General features: G+C 31.6%; 2 protein-coding genes across 2 annotated transcripts; one reads left to right on the forward strand and one right to left on the reverse strand.

Moving 5' to 3' along the window:
- The first annotated feature begins 11,479 nt into the window (after positions 1 to 11,479).
- Positions 11,480 to 12,366, forward strand: LOC144575818 (transcription factor DIVARICATA-like). Its single transcript, XM_078326063.1, has 2 exons — positions 11,480 to 11,889; positions 11,992 to 12,366. Exons 1-2 carry the CDS (start codon positions 11,552 to 11,554, stop codon positions 12,176 to 12,178), a joined length of 525 nt encoding a protein of 174 aa, XP_078182189.1. The 5' UTR covers positions 11,480 to 11,551; the 3' UTR covers positions 12,179 to 12,366.
- Positions 12,367 to 18,834: 6,468 nt separating this feature from the next.
- Positions 18,835 to 20,275, reverse strand: LOC144575849 (uncharacterized). Its single transcript, XM_078326095.1, has 2 exons — positions 20,022 to 20,275; positions 18,835 to 19,449 (listed from the first exon to the last, which is right to left on the reverse strand). Exons 1-2 carry the CDS (start codon positions 20,215 to 20,217, stop codon positions 18,935 to 18,937), a joined length of 711 nt encoding a protein of 236 aa, XP_078182221.1. The 5' UTR covers positions 20,218 to 20,275; the 3' UTR covers positions 18,835 to 18,934.
- Between the last annotated feature and the right edge of the window lie 473 nt (positions 20,276 to 20,748).

A 20,748-nucleotide genomic window follows, 5' to 3' on the forward strand; every position in this document is an offset into this window, starting at 1 on the left:
GATCTGTGATTGAAATACTAACAGTTGTCCATCTGAAAATTACAACTGAAGCTAAATTCGAGAGGTTATCGAAAAGAAGTAACTCAAATCGAGGTTTTAAATAAGGATTTGATTTGTATTTATTTCATAATTGCTGAGACCCGCTAAAGAATATATTTATTTTAAAAATTAAATGGGATATTATTTGAATTTTTGTGAGAGTTCCTACAATATTTTCTATATGGACAATCACACGTGTGATCCTAACTCAAGACGTGTATATAATTATTATTTGTTCCTAAATTTATCGGTATAAAAATAATACTCGATGTAACGGAATATTACATTAACTAATAAGTTTGAATCCGATTAGCTATTTAAATTCAATTCGTTATTATTTTTGCCTCCTCCAGCAAGGTTCTGAATCTGCCCTTGCTCGTGCATGCCTCCTCAAACCGAATTAGTTCGAATTTTAAACGGACGATACTAATCCAAAAAAAAAAAAATTATGTTATTTCAGATCATATGGACTCCAAATAGGGAACATGGTTAGTAGATTTTTCATGATTGGAAATAGAAGGCAAATTGCCTACAGGCTTTCATAAATAATAATAATAATAATAAAAAACAAATGATGTGCTGTCTTACGTTGCACTAATTAACAATGAAGTCACCTTCCGATATTTTTATTTATATCCATTTTATAATTTATTTTATTAAAAATAACTAAGGTTTTGTTTTTTTTTTTTTTTTAAATGCCCAAGTCGAGTCACCTTCATAGTTGATGATGTCACAAACCAATTGAAGCTACTTTTGTTAGAATCAGCTTTTATTACCTGTTTCCACGTGGGATGAAACAAGAGATATTATATTACAAAACAGCACCCCTTATCCACAAGTGTCACCAATTACTTTTACTTGTGATGATGTGTACATGACTATATCCACCAAACTTTTCTAATATAAAGTTGATCTCGCTGATCTGGAAGCATTTTTTTTTTTAAAAGAAAAAACATATCAGTACTTTTGAGACAAAATTGAAATTCAAGTTTTTAATTTTAAATATTTATAAGAAATATTTTGTTAGTTAAATTACGAATATAAAAGAAAAAACATGGACCTAGAGGGAATTCTAATTTTTTTTTTGTCATGTTTTTTTAAATCTTTTTATAAATATACTTATTTTTATATTAATTATATAATTATGCACTATTTTAAAAAATGTGTTTATCTTACCTGATGTGAATTATCTGGTATAAGAAAATTTGTAGATGAAATATCACAAATGCAGGTAAAAGAGTGATTGAAGAGATCTATATCTTTTATTTAAATCAAATTCTTCATTTGATTTGGATAAAATAAGAAAGTAGTGTATGAATCAATTTAAGATTTTGTGTAAATTAAATTCAAATAACTGTTATAATTTTGATTTATCTTAATTATTCCTTATCAGAAAAATCATCCATGAAAACAGAAAGAAAAAAGATAAAAAAAAAAAAAATTGTATGGTGAAAAATTCATCCACTCTTATTTTTCCAAAAGAAGAAAACAAGTGTAAGCTTAACTTTTGTTTGCAATGACATGAAAAGGCTGAATGCATTCACAAAACGTCAATAACAAAGATTCAAAGAACAATGAATTGGGAAAGAGAAAAAGTGAGCATTAGCATATATGTTGTGCTACTTTAACATCTCATATCGTCAAAGATTCTCTGGCTCATTCTGGAATGATTCTCGACAAGACTAAATTCAACAATTTATGGCACCAGAGCACATGCGGTGTGCTTCAGTTCACACTATTTATATGGATAAAGTAAATATAATCTGGATAATTATCATCCAGGAGAAATTTTTTTCTTCCTTGATGGGAAATTGGGAACTAAGTACATATGCACATTATTGAGTGAGGGCTATGGTACTTTTTACAAAGTGCAGATTATTCCGTATTATGAATTTACATTTATATTTTTTAAATTCAAATAATTAGTTTGAACTGTTTAAGGTGATGTTCATATAAACAATGTATTAAAATATCAAATTTTGAGAACCAACCTTTGGTTTAGTGGCAATGGCACATGGTCTCTATATGCGAGATTATGGCTTTGAAATCCGGATAAGGAAAATCCTTTGTTGTAATAACAAATGTATTAAATAGTTTGGTAGCTTGACCTCCAACCTTTACTAAAAAAAAAATCAAATTTTATTTTATTTAATTATTTGTTTTACTATTTTTATGGCAGGTAGAAAATTGCTACTTTCGGATGGTGCATAATTTGTGGATTATGTGACTTTCTACGTATTTAAAAAAAATAGCAAACTTTTTTTTTAAATATCAAATTTGGTCTCCTAATACATTTTAATATGAAGATTATATAAGCGGTTTCGATCGACTATTGAATTTTAGAAACAAATATATTAACTTGTTTGTCTTTTTTTCAGTTCAGTTCGGTTCGGTTCATAAAAAATTATTTGTCTTTTTGTGTTTTTTTCCTCTTTATTGTCACCTCAGATTATATTGTTTTATGAAATCATTTCGCTGACAACGAGCTTAATTCTAAAACACTTTCTTATCTTAGAACTTGCAATTATTTTTGACGGATGACGTCAGCTAATAGATCCTCTGATTAAGACTTCACACCAACAATTAAGCTTTTGGTTAGTGGGAGTATGGGCTTAATTCCATGTGTATTTGACCAAAAATATGGTTCAATGAACCATTTACATTTTGAATTAAATGTTTGATTGACGGATTTATTCATATCAATTTCAACAATTTTAATTAAATTTAATAATCGCACATATGGATGGTCTGAAGACCGGTTGGATCAGCATTTTATTGTTAGGATGTCAATCAGTTTTAAATAGAATTACTATTTCATCATTTTCTAGTTAAAGAATTTAAAAAGTAAATAATGTAACTATTTGTTTGGAAAATTTACCAAATGTTTTTCAAGAAAACGAAATAAAACTCATAGGAGTCTCATTCATTCTTCGTACTTTTTAAGCAATTCGACAGCTTGAAATAAATAAAAAATTAAGTAAAAAAATGATGAAATAGTTATTGAACATTGTTCGGACGAAATATAATATTATATTGATGAAATAATATAAGTATAGGATAGAGAAAAATTTAACCATTAGATTCTTAAATCTTGTATTTAGACAAAACGCATCTTAATTTTATTTAATGTAATAAGATATTCTACGAAGAGATGAATTTATCATTTTAATAGAAATTATGAGTTAGAGCAAAAAAAAAATTCTATGAAATTGGGTTTAAATACATGAAAAAACTCTTTCTTCTCTATTCTTTATTTTATCCTTACAGAACATCAAAAATAAAATTAAATAAAATTAGTTAAAAAGAAATACTCTTTCGCCAACAAAAATTAAATAAAACAGAAAACTAGTCTTCTTAATGCATCATCTTTATATTACTTATTAATCGTTTTCTCAAGTAGCACCCTGAATTCATATTAATTATTTAGATCCGGGTCATCCAATTAATCAGAATCCACACAAATATTAAAAAGATTCAGTACATTCTATCTTAGATTAGATTGGCCTTTTCTAATCATACGGTTCAGATGTAAACAAATATAATTTGTTACTAGGGGTGTAAACGGATCGGATACGGATCGGATAGTGGTAAAACCATATCCGTATCCGTTTTTATTTTCCGGATACGGATACGGATACGGATCGGATATTAGACGGATACGGATACAGATCGGATATTAACCGGATACGGATACGGATATCCGCTTTTTATAATAGTGAATAACATAATTTTTTTCATAATTCATATTAAATTATATAATATATATCTACTATTCGGATACGGATAATTAAAATTCAAAACCATATCCGTATCCGTATCCGCACGGATATTCGGATATCGGATATCCGTATTAAATTTTCGGATACGGAGTCGGATACAGTCGGATAATATCCAACCCGTTTGCACCCCTATTTGTTACCCAATAGCGAATACAATTCAATACATAATAGATTAATGAGGAGGGTTCAAATGCGTCCGTGTTTTTGTGCCTCCATCATGCCTCCATCTCTCTCCATTATTTTCAAAGTTCAAACAGTTGATCCGAACCGCTCAACCTAACCTCCATACTAAAATATGTTTGGAGACCAAATTTTATATTTTTAGGATTTTTTTACTATTTTTTTAGATAGGTACAAAAATACTGTTTTTAGATGGTTCAGATTTACTGATTTTGTACTATCTAAAAAAATAGTAAAAAAATTCCTAAAAATATAAAATTTGGTCTCCAAACATATTTTAGTATGGAGGTTAGGTTGAGCGGTTCGGATCGACTGTTTGAACTTTGAAAATAATGGAGAGAGATGGAGGCATGATGGAGGCACAAAAACATGGAGGCATTTGAACCCCCCTCTAGATTAATAGAGCAGTTGCTCTACTCTGAAAATTCAAAACCAATTTACAGAGATTGAATTTTAAGTATTTGCTCTGCCCTGCAAAATAATATATAGTCCTATTAGATCTCATAGCTTGGCCTATGATGTGAATCTAACAATTCAATATATTTTAATTGAGTTTTAGATGTGAGTTCAATTTAATCTAAAGTATAGTTCAATAAATTAAATAGATTCAAACAGAGCTCAACAATTCAAATTCAGAAATGAAAAAAAGAAATATGATGTTTGTTTGTTTGTTTTCCATCAAATCCAATTTCATGGAGCTGAATTGACTATTTAAATATGACTTGATAATTTATTGCTCTATTATGATGCAAATTCTGCATCTGCTCATGCCCCCAGTGGCAGAGCCACCTATATTCAGGGGTAGGTAGTCGTCTATCTCTGGATTTTGAAATACAGTACCAAGTTTGTATATAGTTGATTTAGATTTGAGTTTTGTCTACTCCTGATTGAATCGAAGCTCTCGATTAGTGAAATTGGCCGAGTCGTTACAATTTTGGTAGTCTTTTATCAATCTATTTTGAAATATTCCAACAAGAAGAATGGTATGATAGTGGGACTACAATAAATTTGTTATATTTTTGTGAAAGGAATAGACTAAATTGTTTTATAAAGTAATATAATGAAATTTAATGTAATGCATTAAATTATTTTTATTATGTTTAACTATTCAAAATGAGCTGAATTTTAATAGAAGAGTCTTGTGAACTATGCTTCAAAGTAAACTTTCAAAAAAATCGAGTTTTCGATCTAATTCGGTAGATTTCTACCGATTTTCTTGATTTTAATTCATGATTAATTACCGATTCCGCTTCAAATAAAAATTATTTAATAATATTTAATAATTTAATAATTGAAATAAAATAAAATAATAATAATTTATTTTATTTATGATGAAAATCTTGACTACGCCCCTGCATACCCCTACTGTTACCCAATAGGATATGGACTGGTAGTCTGGTAGAGAAGGATATTTCGTTGAGTTACCAGAACGATCTTATTATTATATTATTAGCCACGTAAATTACTTTATCCTAAACATTAGAAGCCACCTCTTAACATTCAACAGGTCAAAACGGGTCTAACCTTCCCTTGCTTTCCCATCATCAGTCATCACCTGCGTAATGATTAGATTTATTTACCAAAAACTATGATTCTATGAGGGCTCCCAGTAAGTGAAACCTGGATCCAGTTAACCTGAAATGATGAGGGGTTAGAATTCGGGGTTTTTGATCTTATCTGCGCGGGGCCCACAAAAACGAAATTCGGCCCCACACGTAGATGACGGCGAGTGCGTATCCTCTGAGATATCTCAACTTTTGAGTGACCGACGTGTCCGGTGCCTATTCGGGGATGATGTAGGGGTCAGTATTTTGTGCTTTGAGATTCGTGCAGAACGTATTTAAACTGTTGGGATTTTCCATAAAATCACGCAAAGTTTGAGATATCTCAGAGGATACGAAATTACGAATTCGATGACGGCCTAGGCACGTGTCCATGTTCTTTTTCCAACTGGAAGCGCCGCTCGCTGGAATTGCCTGACCCCACCTTAATGCCTTCCCAATCTTCTTCCTGGACCTGGTCTATAAGTGATGCATGAACATTCACTGCAATATTTGGATTTTCCTTCTCTCTCTCTCTCTATATATATATATATATATATATATTTTTTTTTTAAGATTCCAGTACATTCAAATATATTTTAAATGTTATTTTTTCAAAATTTAATATGTGTGTTTTTGAAGAGAGATAAAAAGTTACACTGCAATATTAGCAAAAGTTCGAGCTTTTAAATATGTAAGAGTATGCATCGCAAATTCGATAATAAATTGATTTTTTTTTTTCAAAATTTCCATATGACTACATATATAAAATTGGAGATTTGGCTCTTTTATTTGAGAAAAGGTAACGTCCTCCGGCTACAGCCCCCGAAAATCCCCGCGTATAAAAACCTTCTCTTTTTAGCTTAGTTCTGTCACGCTTTCAACCGCCGGTAACAGAAGAAATACTTTTTCGGCCACGCGCTTTCAACTGCCATAATTTCAAGTACAATATGTATGTTCACAGAATAATATTTGTATGTTCACAGGATAATATGTGTATATTCACAGGATAATATTTGTATGTTAATAGGATAATATGTGTATATTCACAGGATAATATGTGTATGTTCACAGGATAATCTTTGTATGTTCACAGGATAATATGTGTATGTTCACAGAAGGTGGTCCCCAGTTTAACTGCCAATTGTACTTTGTTCGTTGACCACGTGTTTTCAACAGCTTTCACGCGTTTTCATCTGGGACCACGCTATTTCATCTGCAAAACATCCATTGAACTTGTTTATAGGATTATTTTCATAGTATTACCGGATCTAATGAACTTGTTTTATAGGATTAGTGTAAAAGGTCCGGGGATTTTCGGGAGACTGAGGGCCGGGGATTGTTAGTTGCTTCCCTTTTATTTAGAAAACAAAGAAATTTTAATGTTTTTTTTTTCTAATTTTCTAATGAAATTCTTTTAAGTAATTCCATTTAGCTCGCAAATTTGAAATTTTGTTTTCAAAATATATATTTTCATATTGCTTATATGTTATGTAGAGACCAATTGCATATTGCAAACAACATTTTCAAACAATTGGTAAACGACTTAAAATATGGTAAAATAATAAGATACATGTTTATGCGTAGGGCTGTACAAAAATTCGTAGTTCGTGATTCGATTTGAGTTTGATTCGAAAAAAAATTGTAATTAATTCAATTTGAAATTAGTTTTTTCTGAAACAAATCAAACCAGTTCGGTTTGAATCTTATTCAAGTCAAATTCAAATTGGATATAATTTGTTCGAAAATGATTCGCGAACTATTTAGGTTCGAATCTCAAATAATGCAACTAATGGATTCAACAATTAATCTTTAATAATACATGAACCAAATTTATATCAGAGCTCAAAATTGTTAATATAATAGTAACTTATAATAGGAAAATGTTTCAGTAGTATAACAAATTAACAATGGAATAAGTTTCATTTGACTAGGTTCATGCCGTGATTTTAATCAATCCACTAGCGTAAAAGATGAGAAAATCTTGAACTGGTCCATAATCCATCAGTATGAATTCGTGAAAGATAAAAAGAAAACCATGTTAATTTTGTTCCGCAATAAGAAAACCAATGCATAAATTACCGGTATAACTAGGGCTGCCAAAAAAATTTGTAGTTCGTAATTCGATTGACTTCGATTCGAAAAATTTGCAGTTCGCAATTAATTCAATTTGAAATTAGTTTGTTCTGAAACAAAACCAGTTAAATTCGAATATTATTCAAACTCAAACTTAAATTAGAATAGGTTGAATTCGGTTTGATTCTTTTACAGCCCTATTTGTGCGCACACAAATATACAATATTCAATTGAAAAAAAAAAACCCACCATATTTAATCATTTCCATATCTCTATATCCAGTGTACTATACATGTGGTCAATTTCTTGTTTAACCTAAATAATCATTATGCGATTAATTTATATCCTTGAACAAATAGACCAGGTTCGTTAAACAATGATGTCAAATCAGCATAAAAAAAATAGTAGAAAAGACTTTGGAATAGCTTTTGAAAAGCGGATGTGGGCCATGTGGCCTGTTGCCGCCAGAGCGATAGTTGGATTCTAATTTCATGCCGCAATTCTATGCAGATTCCACAATACATGCATTCATGTAATGGAATATTTCTCTTTCTGACAACAACCCAATACATAAAAAATAAACATAACTAAGAAGGAAACAATGATGTAAAGATTCCTAACTAGGGACATAATACAAACCCAATACTTCCAAAAAAAAAAGAAAGCACGTGGCGCCATGTCAACCCGCACAAGGATTTAAATAATATTTTTTATTCATGTGGATATTGTCATATTGAGCCGCCCTCGCCGACATGAACTCCGTCCTCCGACCACCGGATGCTATAAGCCTATAATATATTCCTTCGTTTAGTTACCTTTGCCTAGGTTAGGCACCTTGATTTAATTACCAAATTAAGATAATTCTAGAAATAATTTCTAGTTAATTAACCAAGTTTCAGTTTGCTAATTCGCATATCCCATGTGTACACCATAGTTGTCTTTTTCTTGACTCGATTAAAACATTGAGTACAAGGGTGGAATTATATATATATTTTTTTAAGTTTGTTTCTGTGGGTCAAATACATTTTTGTTTTTATTTTTATTTTTAAAGAACTTATTTTTGATTTAGTGACAAAGACATGTGGCTTCCATGTGGGAGATTACGAGTTCGAAACTCATAAAGTAGGAGAATTATCTATAATATACACAGTGGTTTGAAAATGTATTGAATGACTTGACTTTCAACCTATAATTTCAAAAAAACTATGTGGGTCAAATACCGTACTAAATGACAACACAGATATTGAAATGAGCACATTGAAATATAAATCAAAATTATAGGGGATCAATAATGGAACGGTTTTCAATTTATTATGGACTCATATATGTTTTTTTTTGTTCAGAAAACAATCAGTGTAACACTAAGAGTATTTCATATAAATTTAATATTTATGTTTAGGGGAAAAAATGAGGATTATTTATCAACTTCGCTCTTAATATGTATATGTTATTAGAACTTCAATATTTTTCTAACTATTTATCAAATAGATGTGATCAAATGTTTTTTTTTTTTGCACCTCTCTTAAATATGACCAATATCATTTTTTTCTTAAAAGCATATACAAAATTATGCCATTTCCATTTTATTTTTGTTGAAAATCAAGAGCTTGAAAAATCAATGCACAAAGTATCCAATTAAGTGGAATTTAAGATGCTCCTAATTATTATTTAAACAAAATTGAAGCGTCGGAATTTGTATATGTCAATAGAAAATGTGATATAGATTAGATCAATTAGGTGTAGTTTGTTATAATAATTTTAGGTCGCATGTTTTAGGCATTTAAAAGAAAATATTTGAATCTCCCCCAAAAAAAATAATATTAACGTATTTAATGAGTACATGCATTGTGCTTTTACTAATTAATAAGAATATTTCATCAAGTCCTTCTAAAAAAAGTTGAATACAAATAATTTGAAATTTATAAGCAAGATGCTGAATTGACTTCAAGACCATTGTATTTAATTTGGAAACTTTTTATTTGAAATGCTTGTTCTTTCAGCTTTTGTTTTAATATATTATCTTTCTATTTTCTCTTTGAAATGCGATAATTGAAATACAAACATGCTATTATGAATAATAAAATAACGTTGCAAAGCACAATGAACCACAAGAAAGTTTTACGGCTAATATTTTTTTTTAATAAAATCCATATTGATAAATTTGTCTATAATTGTGTATTTGTTTTGTGAACTTTCAATGTCAAAATTCTGCTTTCTGCTTCTCTGCCATATAAAGGTGTTCATTGGATCCAATTTATTTGGTTTTAACCTGACCGAAAATTTGAATTAAATTATTTGGTTTTTGAGTTTAAATGGATTGTTCGGTTGAATTTTGAATTATGGTTTTCCATATTTGGTTTGGGTACTAAACTGATCGAATTCTATATAGTTAAAATTCATGCTTCGTGTGATGGACGGTTCGCTTTCTAATTATTTTGTACTAAATTGAACAATACGTGTAATGTAACTTATATATATATATAATTCATATTTATCTCTATAATTATTTAATATATTTGTCTATTTATTGAGTGTTGAAATTTTAAAATTTAATTTTTATTATTTCGGTTTTAACGAAAAGAATATTGAAATTTTATTTGGTTATTTTGATTCGGTTATATTTTTTAAAACTAAAAAAGTTTTAATTGAATATTGTAATTCGGTTATAACCGATCCTATCAACACCCGTACGTACTGCCAAAGAGAAAATTTGACCATTTTATGATACCGTCAAGCAATAAAACATTTCAAAGTTGTTGCAGTTTTAAAAGAAAAATAACTCCTTTTCTAATGACATGCTGGATTGTACACGCGTGCATGCACTTGTTAACCCCTACATACTTTTGAATCTCTATTTCCCTCCATTGAACATTTCACTGGAGGATTATAACCGGCCTAAGAATCCATCTCATAACTGACCACAATCAGAGCCCGCAATTATCAATTTTATACGGACCGGTGCATGCAAGTTTTATACTGACCGTCCGATCTAAGATGAACAGGTTGGATTTGATTGGACTGTTCACTCAATTTCTATACTACTGGAGATGATAGGATTCCGACTTTATCCGTTTCCGCCAACATGACTACACAAGTACACAACTAAAACGTGGACTGGAACCAGCCTGGTATTTGTAATTTGTTTACACTTTTACACTTACTACCCTATGGAAGTTGTTATTTGCATAACCAATCTTTTAGAAGGTTTTTGTATTTTATATAACCGTTGAAGCGACCGCTTACATAACGCTTTGTTATGTTACGTAGTTTCCTTCAAAAAAGTAATGTAAGACACAACAAAATAAAAATTGCATGACCGTATATATTTGTAGCTATCAGCACCGACTGTTGTTGTCGGTATTTGAGTGATAAACTTATCTCTACGTATCAAAATTTTATAATAAAAAGCTAAACGAGACAGTTTTTTAAAAGTATGACAGATGCTTTATTTCAAACAATTATATAAACTTATCTCTAATTTTTTTCCAAATTTTTTTTTTTAATAAGTCTTATTTTATTATATATTATTCACTAAATACTTTAATTGTCAAAAATGTAAACACATGTTAAAACGATGCAATTAATAATGGTAATAAGGTAATTTTTATAGTATAATTAGATCGTTTTATGATAGAGTTGATAATAATTGAATCTAATAAAATTTATCAAGAAGATGAAAATTTGATGTTACAATATTACGAGAACTTTAGATGCGGACTAAAACGATCGCTAATACAAATATATATGTTTCTAGGCCTATCCGCGAAAAAAAAAGAAAGAAGCTTATGTATTCATAAAGTATCCCTTTCATCAGCGTTTATAAATATACACCAACCCCCTCAGAATCATCCAAATCAATGCCATCGTCTCTTCTCTCAATCTCTCCTTCCTAAGTTTTCTTCCCTTCCTAAGTTGAAACCAAAAGAAAAATTCAAAATGGATTTGTTCTCTCCTCCGTGGACAAAAGCTGAAGATAAACAATTCGAAAATGCTTTGGTGATCTATCCAGAAGGAACTCCTGACAGGTGGACCCTGATTGCAAGTCAAATCCCTGGCCGGACCCCACGGGAGGCGTGGAACCACTACCAAATGTTACTCCAAGATGTGGACATGATTGAGCGAGGCGCCGTTGAGATACCGAGTTATAAAGAGGAAGATGATATGAACATGGAGGAGGAGGATGATATGGACCGGCGGGGCCCTTCACGTGGCGGGTCGAGGAACAAAGGTGAAGATAGACGCCGTGGTGTCCCATGGACTGAAGAGGAGCATCGGTAAGTTTTAATTGAACTTGTTAATAGTCAATTAAAGTATCTCTCTGTTTTGATAAACTTTTAATTTGAGAATTAATATTGGTTTTGATTTGTATGAATTAGGTTGTTCTTAGAGGGGCTTGCCAAATATGGAAAGGGTGATTGGAGAAATATTTCAAGGTGGGCTGTGAAAACCCGAACTCCTACCCAAGTCGCTAGCCATGCACAAAAATACTTTATTAGGCAAAACCAGAATGCAAACAGCAACAGAGAATCTAAGAGAAAGAGCATCCATGACATCACCAATTAACCCATGATTAATTGGATCCTAAATCATGGGGAAATTGGAAAATTAAGAAGAAAGAATAGGAGGTTTTCATGACATTAGGCAGGTCAGGATACTTAGTTTTAGTTTGTGAAGTTTTAGCTTTTGCTGGTGTTGATAATTCTAACAAAACCTTGTAAACCTCTTCAGAGAAAAAGGATGCAATTTGAGAATTTTTGTGTTTAATTTTATTTTATCTTGTCTTTTATTATTTGCCATTTTTTTATACTCCAATTTTTTTCACATCAAAGTCGGTTTAAGAATACTAACATTGATTTATTGAATAGATAATCATAACATTAATAAATTTTAAATTATGACGCCAAAATAACAGTGAATTGTAAATTGACTATCTAAGTTATCAAACCATTTGACTTTTAAAAAATTCTACATTATAGGTGTTGTGCACGTTTGAATAAACAAGGTTTTTAAACCAGAATTAAGAAATAACACATAAAAAATATAACTTCTGAGTTTGTGTTGTTACACTTGTAAGAAAAAACTGTGGACAGATAAGTTCGCTGAATAGGTTGCTTAAAGAAAAAGGAATATTGTACCTCTTGCTAGGGGTGCAAACGGATCAGATACGGGTCGGATAGTGGTAAAATTATATCCGTATTCATTTTTATTTTCCGGATATAGATACGGATTGGATATTAGACGGATACGGATCGGATATTAACCGAATACGGATACAGATATCCGCTTTTTATAACAGTGAATAACATAATTTTTTTCATAATATATGTTAAATTATATAATATATATCTACTATTCGGATACGGATAATTAAAATTCAAAATCATATCTGTATCCGTATCCGCACGGATATTCGGATATCGGATATCTGCATTAAATTTTCCGATACGGAGTTGGATATGGTCGGATAAACTACCTCTCACTCTGATATTGGGCCGGGAAGATGGGCCTTGAAAGACACTGTGGGCCTAATTTGATCGAATAATGGATCTGATAAAGCATTCCTATTGAAGGGTTCAAAAGAGCGCCAATTGATACTGGCCCTCAAATTTTTTAATTATATTCTAGTATTCTATATTTTTATCCGTCTGATTAAGTTTTCTCTCTAATTTTTAGTGCAATATAACTCTTAAAATAATTATTGAATTACTGCCTTCTTAATTGCATGGCTTGCCATCGTATATGTATTCAATGTTTGAAAAAATATATTTATTTTGTGTCCAAAATTTACTGAATAAAAAATAATGTTATATAAAAGTTATCTTACTTTAGAAATTAATGTTTTTCTTCAACATATATTTTATTTTTCAGAGCAAAGTTCGAGAAATAATTAAAATATAATACCTTTTCAAGTGAAAGTTTGTGAAATAATCTAAGTTTAAAAAAGTGAAAAAAAAATAGTAATGATGCTGGTGTGTGCTGGGAATTTTTTTAGGACTGTGGTCACTCAAAGGTCGAGAGTTCCGATCCTGTTCACGACTTAGCAGTGGTGTTTCCACTGTCTTTATTTGTTTAATAATAATAATTTAAAGTTTCGTTGCTAAAAAAAAAGTTTCGATTTTGATGTAAAAGAAAAATGTGAGATGTGATCTCTATATCCACATAAAAATTAAGAAATATTAATATCTGCAATAAAAAATATTTTCCCTCAAAATAACAAGGTTGTAATATATCAGGCAAATACAGAAAAATAATTTTAACTTCTAGAACTCTTTTATTAAGATGTTGAAAAATAAATACTGTTCAAACAAAAAAATTACTATTTTAGTTAAATAGAAACTCACTACTTTTGAATAGTATGGAATTTTTACATCAAGTAATTTTCTACCTATTTAAACAAAATTAAATTCTTTTATAAGTACAAAATTTGGTATATAAATATATTTTCATGTAAAGATCAACTTCAACAATTGAGTTCAACTATTTAAATGTTGAGATGACTCTTTTCTTCAGTTTATTTCCAGCTAAAATTTGGAAAAGGATATAAATTTGCGAGGAAGGCTGTGCCCCGACCAAGTATACTTGGCTACGCCTACGCGTGTCCATCCGGTGTCATGTGTTAAGAGACACGGCTAGTTTGAATCGACACGTGGAGGCCGTGCCACGACATTTGTCAGCCTTCGACCATTTTCGCAACTATAAATTCATCATCTCAAGCATTGATGCGGTTTTGATTTGTACTGGAGCCGGCGACCTTTTACCCGTCAATGCACAACGAATTCAGATCCAGTGCAATTATGACAAATCGTTCATTTTATTCTAATACAAATTTTAAAACAGACTCATCATATTGAATTAATTATGATTCGGTTGTAAGTGTTCTAAACGATCAGATATCTTAAAGTATACTTGCTCGTGTACGACTTAGGGGTGTAAACGGATGAGATAGTGATAAAATTATATATTTATTCGTTTTTATTTTTAGAGTAAAGATGTTGTCCCCCTTGAATCTGTCCCCTATCTGTCCCCCTAACAACTTTTCTTTTTTGTTCCCTCACGTGGTCAAAACCCACCCTCTTCAATCTTCAATCTTCTCACGTGGCGAGGAGAGTGTGGTGCACCGTCGAGATCCGGCGAGAAGAGCGTGGTGCACCATCGAGATCTGACGAGGAGAGCATGGTGCACCGTCAAGATTCGGCGGGGAGAGCGTGGTGCACCATTGGAGGGGGTCCATGCTAGCCCAGCGAAGGTTGTCACAATGCAACATATGAATACTTCATTAGTTAGATATGAATACTTCAGTTGTTAGATATGCGTACTTCATGTTACATATGAATACTTCTTGGAAGAGGTGGGATGAGAGAGATGAATCTGACTTTGAATTTTGAATTGTATAAATTATTTCGAACATGTATGAATACTTCGTAATCGTCAGTATGAATAATTCTTTAGTTAGATATGAATACTTCATTGTTTTAGATATGCATACTAGTATGTTGAGAATATTTCTTGGTCCCAATCTGGGCAGGTGTGAATATTATTAGTGTCAGATGTGAATATTGTTAGTGTCATGTGTGAATACTTTATTAGTTAGAGATGAATAGTTATATATATGAATATTTCATTTGTTATATATTGAGTACTTCATTAGTTAGATATGAATACTTCATTTGTTAGATATGCATACTTCATGTTAGATATGAATACTTCTTGGAAGAGGTGGGTGAAAGGGATGAATTTGACAATGAATTTTGAATTGTATAAATTATTTTGAACATGTATGAATACTTCGTAATCGTCAGTATGAATACTTCTTGGAAGAGGTGGGGTGAGAGATGAATCTGACTTTGAATTTTGAATTGTATAAATTATTTCAAACATGTATGAATACTTCATAATCGTCATTATGAATACTTCATTTGTTTAGATATGAATATTTCTATATTTAGATATGAATAATACATAGTTTTGCTGTAGTGGTCCCCAATCTTGGCAAATGTCGCTTTCAGACGATTGCGGTCCCAATCCAGGCTGTCACAAGACGTCAGCGGTCCCCCTGGTTGTTACTGGTCCCCTCCAGCTTGTGTTTACATATGACAAATGGTTCTGATAATAAGTATGAATACTATAAATTCGTAGGTATAAATACTATACGTTTTGACTATTAATAAGATAGCATTAATCTTGCTCTTTGGTGGTAGTTAGCACGTTTTAACTATTTTTTTTGTTTTTTAGTGCGGGGGACAGATAGGGGACTGAAGTAGGGGGACTGTTAGTCGATCCCTTATTTTTATGATATGGATACAGATTGGATATTTGTTTTTCACTATTATTATTTGTTTTTGGGTAATAATTTTTATCGTTGGACTCTCATTGCCTACGCTAATTATATTAATACATCTGGAAGCAATAATGCGGCGTCGGAATTTAATTTGTCAAATAATTACAAGTCTGTCTCTTATATAATTTTAAATTTGTAAGTAGTTCACAGTTAATAATTCCCTTGTACTTTTAAAATGTCATGTGGGTTTTACTTTATATTAACCATCATTTTTGAAACTATTTTGTTAGCCTGTACGCGTCGAAATTCTGCATTAAATAAATTTTAATTTTCCAAACTTAAAAAACTTTTTAATCAAGTTTGAAGTATACAATTTGCTAGATAAAATTATTGTCATATTGGATTAAGAAACTAACAGAGAGGTCATGACTCATAGGGCTGGCAAAAAAATTCGAGGTTCGTGATTCGATTCGGGTCTGATTCGGGTTTGATTCGAGTTTAATTCGATTCGAAATGAGTTCGAATTGAAACGAACCAAACCAGGTTCGGTTCGGAATTAATTCGAACCAAACTCAAACCTAGTCTGGTTCGATCGAAATAGGTTTGTGATTTTTTTGTGGTTCGAATCTCATAAAATCACCGGCCATCCATTTACCTGATGAAATTAAAATCCAAGAAGTTAAACTTCCTCGCTCTCAAATCTCAATAACCTAGTTCTCTCTCCACCTCTCCCTAACTCACTCTCCCTCTAGCTCTAAAATCTAGCCGACGCTCTCGGTGACTGGCTGTCTCTCCGGCTCTCTCCGGCCTAGATGACTGTCTCTCATCTCTCTTCGGTCGTCTCTCATAGTTCATACCAGGAAAGCCGTCTCTGATGTATTTTTTCAGGAACAATTTTTCAACTTAAAAACACTTATTTCATAGTTCATACCGGTAAAAGGAAGCCATGTAAATTTTGTCCCGCAAGAAAAAATTAATGTATAAACTACCGGTATAACTAGGGCTGCTAAAAAATAATTTAGTTCGTGATTCGATTCGGGTTCGATTTGAAAAATGTGTAGTTTGCAATTAATTCGATTCGAAATGAGTTCGGTTTGAAACGAATCAAACCAGGTTCAGTTCGAAATTAATTCAAACCAAACTCAAACCTAAGGTAAGTTCGGTTCGGTTCGTTGCCACCCCTAATGACTCATGAATCAGAGGAATGGTTTTGGATGAATGTTTTTTTGGAACTTTATAATACTGTTTGAACAGAGCTATTGAACAATCCAGATAATTTAATTTATTCAAGAAAACAAAATAGTTAGTGGGTCGAAAACTAAATCGAAATATCACTCATGCAAAATAAAAAAAGTTTTTCTCATTCAGATACCATCCCTTTCCTATCAAAAACTGTCTGTGGGCTACATAATTCTCATTTAATTTGGGAATCGAAACAGCTTCATTGTTATAATTGCAAAAGAAATATTTTTTTTCCAACATCAGCAGCTTTAATAATTATTCCTCATTCATTTTAAAAAAAAAATGATTTCAATTTGTATGAGATATTAAATATTTCGAACTTTATTTTGAGATCTCGACAATTATTCGCTTGTATTTTGGAAATTAGTATTTAAGAGCAATAAAAGATAATGATGTGAAATTTTTAATAGAATTACTGATTTAATATATATTCCTACATTTAAAATTGCAACATTTTTTTTTAAATGCTCGGTAGGGGCCAATTCTTAGGACGAAATGGTTGGCGACATTTGAACCGAGGCGAAGTCAATGATTTTTAATAGGGTGGTTAAAGTTTTGAATGAGGTATAATTTTATAATTATTTTGAATATTAAATATAATTATATATATATTTTTTCTGAGAATCGAATCATTTTTTGAAAAAAATTATTCTAAGAATAAGATACATAATTAATAATGTTTTGAATTTTAAATATATTTTTAATTTTTCGGAATTTCTTTTTTTAAAGTATATTTAATTTTTTTTTGAGCAGGAAGGAACTTTGGCTCCGCCACTGGTTTGAACAGTTCCGATTGACAGTCCAGCTTTAAACGTTTAAGAACATTTTTCATAAAATAGGCCGAGTAACCGGGAAGAAGAAGAAGAAGAAAAAAAAGAGACTAACAGAAAAATGAACTTTCGATGGACTTGGTGCATAGGCGTTTTACTGTATTAAAAATCTATTTATTGTTGGCTTACAGTGAGCCCGGATCAGTTGGATAGCCGAAGAACTTCTGGCATTTAGTATTTTGGTGGTTTTGTATACAAGAAAATTAGGTTTGTTCTTGCCTAAGAAATGTTTTCTTCTTCTTCTTCTTCTTCTTCTTTATTCACAAATTCACAGATAGTAAAGAGTTCATTTCGCCAACATTTCGTTTATAGGAAAACATGAATGGTTCACTTGATAACAGCGTGCAACTTGTAAAAGAATCTTAAAGGATTTATGATGAAATGAAGTTAATATTAAACAACTAACAGTTTATAAGTACATGCAAGTCGAACAAGCAAACCAAACAAAAAACCTAATTTTTTTAGTGGTACATCGAAATTATGCACCAACAGGTACAACTAAAAAAGATAGTTTATTTGATGGCAAGCATACCTCTATCTAATATCATCAATGAAGTGAAGAATTATTTGATACAAAATCCAAACAGACTAAATTAACATCATCTTTAATTATATATTTTTGTGGCATTATAAACCCATCACACCTTTTACCTAAAGAAAGAAAGAACAAACCAGCAATTTACTAATATTTAATGATTGATACCAACAGTTTTAACTTTTAATAGAATAGAAGAAACCTGATGCTGATACAAATTTCCTCCAAAAGTATAACCAAACAAAAATATTTGCTAAAGTACCAAAAGAAATGTTGTGTTATATATATTCTGTAGTTGAATATATATATATATTCTGTAGTTGAATAAACCATCTTAATACACTGTCATAGATTCATTCAAGATCAAAATTTCAACAAAACCAAGAAACTGAAATTATAACAAAGGGCTCAAAAGGGTGATAAAACAGAGAACCTTAGATACCTACACCACAAATTATGATAACTGTATAAATGCAAAAATCCATGAAAATAGCCCCCAATACTTTCTGTGCCAAAAACCCCGCCTCTATACTTATACCCAACTTATCCGTTGGCATATTATATTTTTTCTTCTTATTTTTCTTATCCTCACCCATGTTTAGAATTAGAAAACCTGCCACTACAGCTAAATCCGTCAGAAGTAGAATCAACATAGGCTTCGACATGATAAAACCTTTCATAACCAAAAATGTGAAGAATATAACAAAAACAAGGCGAATAATTTCAGTATCCGAGAAAGCTTGGCCTATTTCGGCAGGAGAGAGTATCCATGGATTAACATATTTGGTAGCATTCGTGCTCTTATTCTCAGTAGAGTTGGGAGTATTGATGCTTGTAGGTGCAGCATTTTCTTCTCTTTCTGTTTGTACTTCTTCTATGCCATCTTTGGTTTTCACAACATTTGAGATGATTTTTTCCTTGATCAGTGGTGCAGTTTCCTCTCGAGCAGCTGGAGATTCAGTAGGTAATTATATAAAATCAATAAATACATCTGTTTATTAGCATGTAATCTGCACTGAGATTACATGGGCTATCAGGTTCAATTAAAGATTTTAACTTGAATTCAGGTATAATCACTATCACGGTCACTCGTGTCTTATGCAAATCATACCCAATAGAAAATCCAAGCCAAATCGACATTGGTCAACTAATTTGTAGCATTTTCAAGGTATTAAATTTAATTTGTTGGATTATTTCAGGCCATAAGGATTAAATAACACAAAATTCCAATAGACATCTTAATTTTAGGATCCTATGATTTCAGTACGGTATTGTCAAAATTGGTAGTTTAGGAAATTTAGCATGAATCAGTTGGGTAGTACAGTCGTATTTCATTATATAAACTTGGAATGAAAGTTCATAAGCAAAAATCCTAAACCGAATTAACTAATCTCAAACAACAATCAAATTCGTGTTCACTTCTCAAATTACCTCATTCCTATTTGACCATAAGACAGATAAATCCTCCATGTAAGGAAATCTCAAAAGCAAAAGAGGGATGAACTTGAAAGCAGCACTCACCGACGGTTAAATTCGAAGAAATATTCAAATCTCGAGCTTCAACCTCGTTTTGCCTTTTTGGGACTGATTGTTGGGTCGGTGGGGCGTCGGATGGGGTCTGGCTAGCAGTTATCATGGCGATCCGATCCGATCCCCTCTCGAGAATCTTTCTCCGGCGTGCCTCTCTGGCCTTCTCCTTCTCCATCTCCATCTCCATCTCGTTTCTTTTTCTCCCCCCTCGTCTCTTCGCTTTTCTTCTCTCCCTCGTGCGGTCGACCGTCGACCGCTTCTTTTCTAAGTCTACTTGATTCCCTCATGAGATGAATGGACCCGGCCCATAAGAGGTCCATTTTGAAAATTTATACACCGCGCTGTTTTTAGCCCAAGTAAAATTTATACACAGTAGTCGGGACAAGTAGTCGGATTGAGGGATATGGCATGGGGAGCCCGTATTTGCTATCGACCACACCCGATAAGGATACCTCTGATCGGTCTGATTCATATATCAAGTGTAGATTACATTGCTGGGAGTATATTTTTTCCGATTTTTTTAAAAATACCCATAAAAAAAATATTTTATTAAAAATAACCAGGTTTCAGTAAATTTTTTAAAAATACCCAAACCGCGGATTTTTTTCGCGCTCCGGAATTTTTATTCCGGGCCGCGGAAAAAATTCGCGCTCCGAAAAAAAAAAAAATTAATTTTTTTTTCCGAGCGCGGATATTTTCCGCGGCCCGGATTTTTTTT

This window comes from Carex rostrata, chromosome 24 (assembly GCF_964058835.1).
Source record: "Carex rostrata chromosome 24, lpCarRost1.2, whole genome shotgun sequence".
Lineage (NCBI taxonomy): Eukaryota > Viridiplantae > Streptophyta > Magnoliopsida > Poales > Cyperaceae > Carex > Carex rostrata.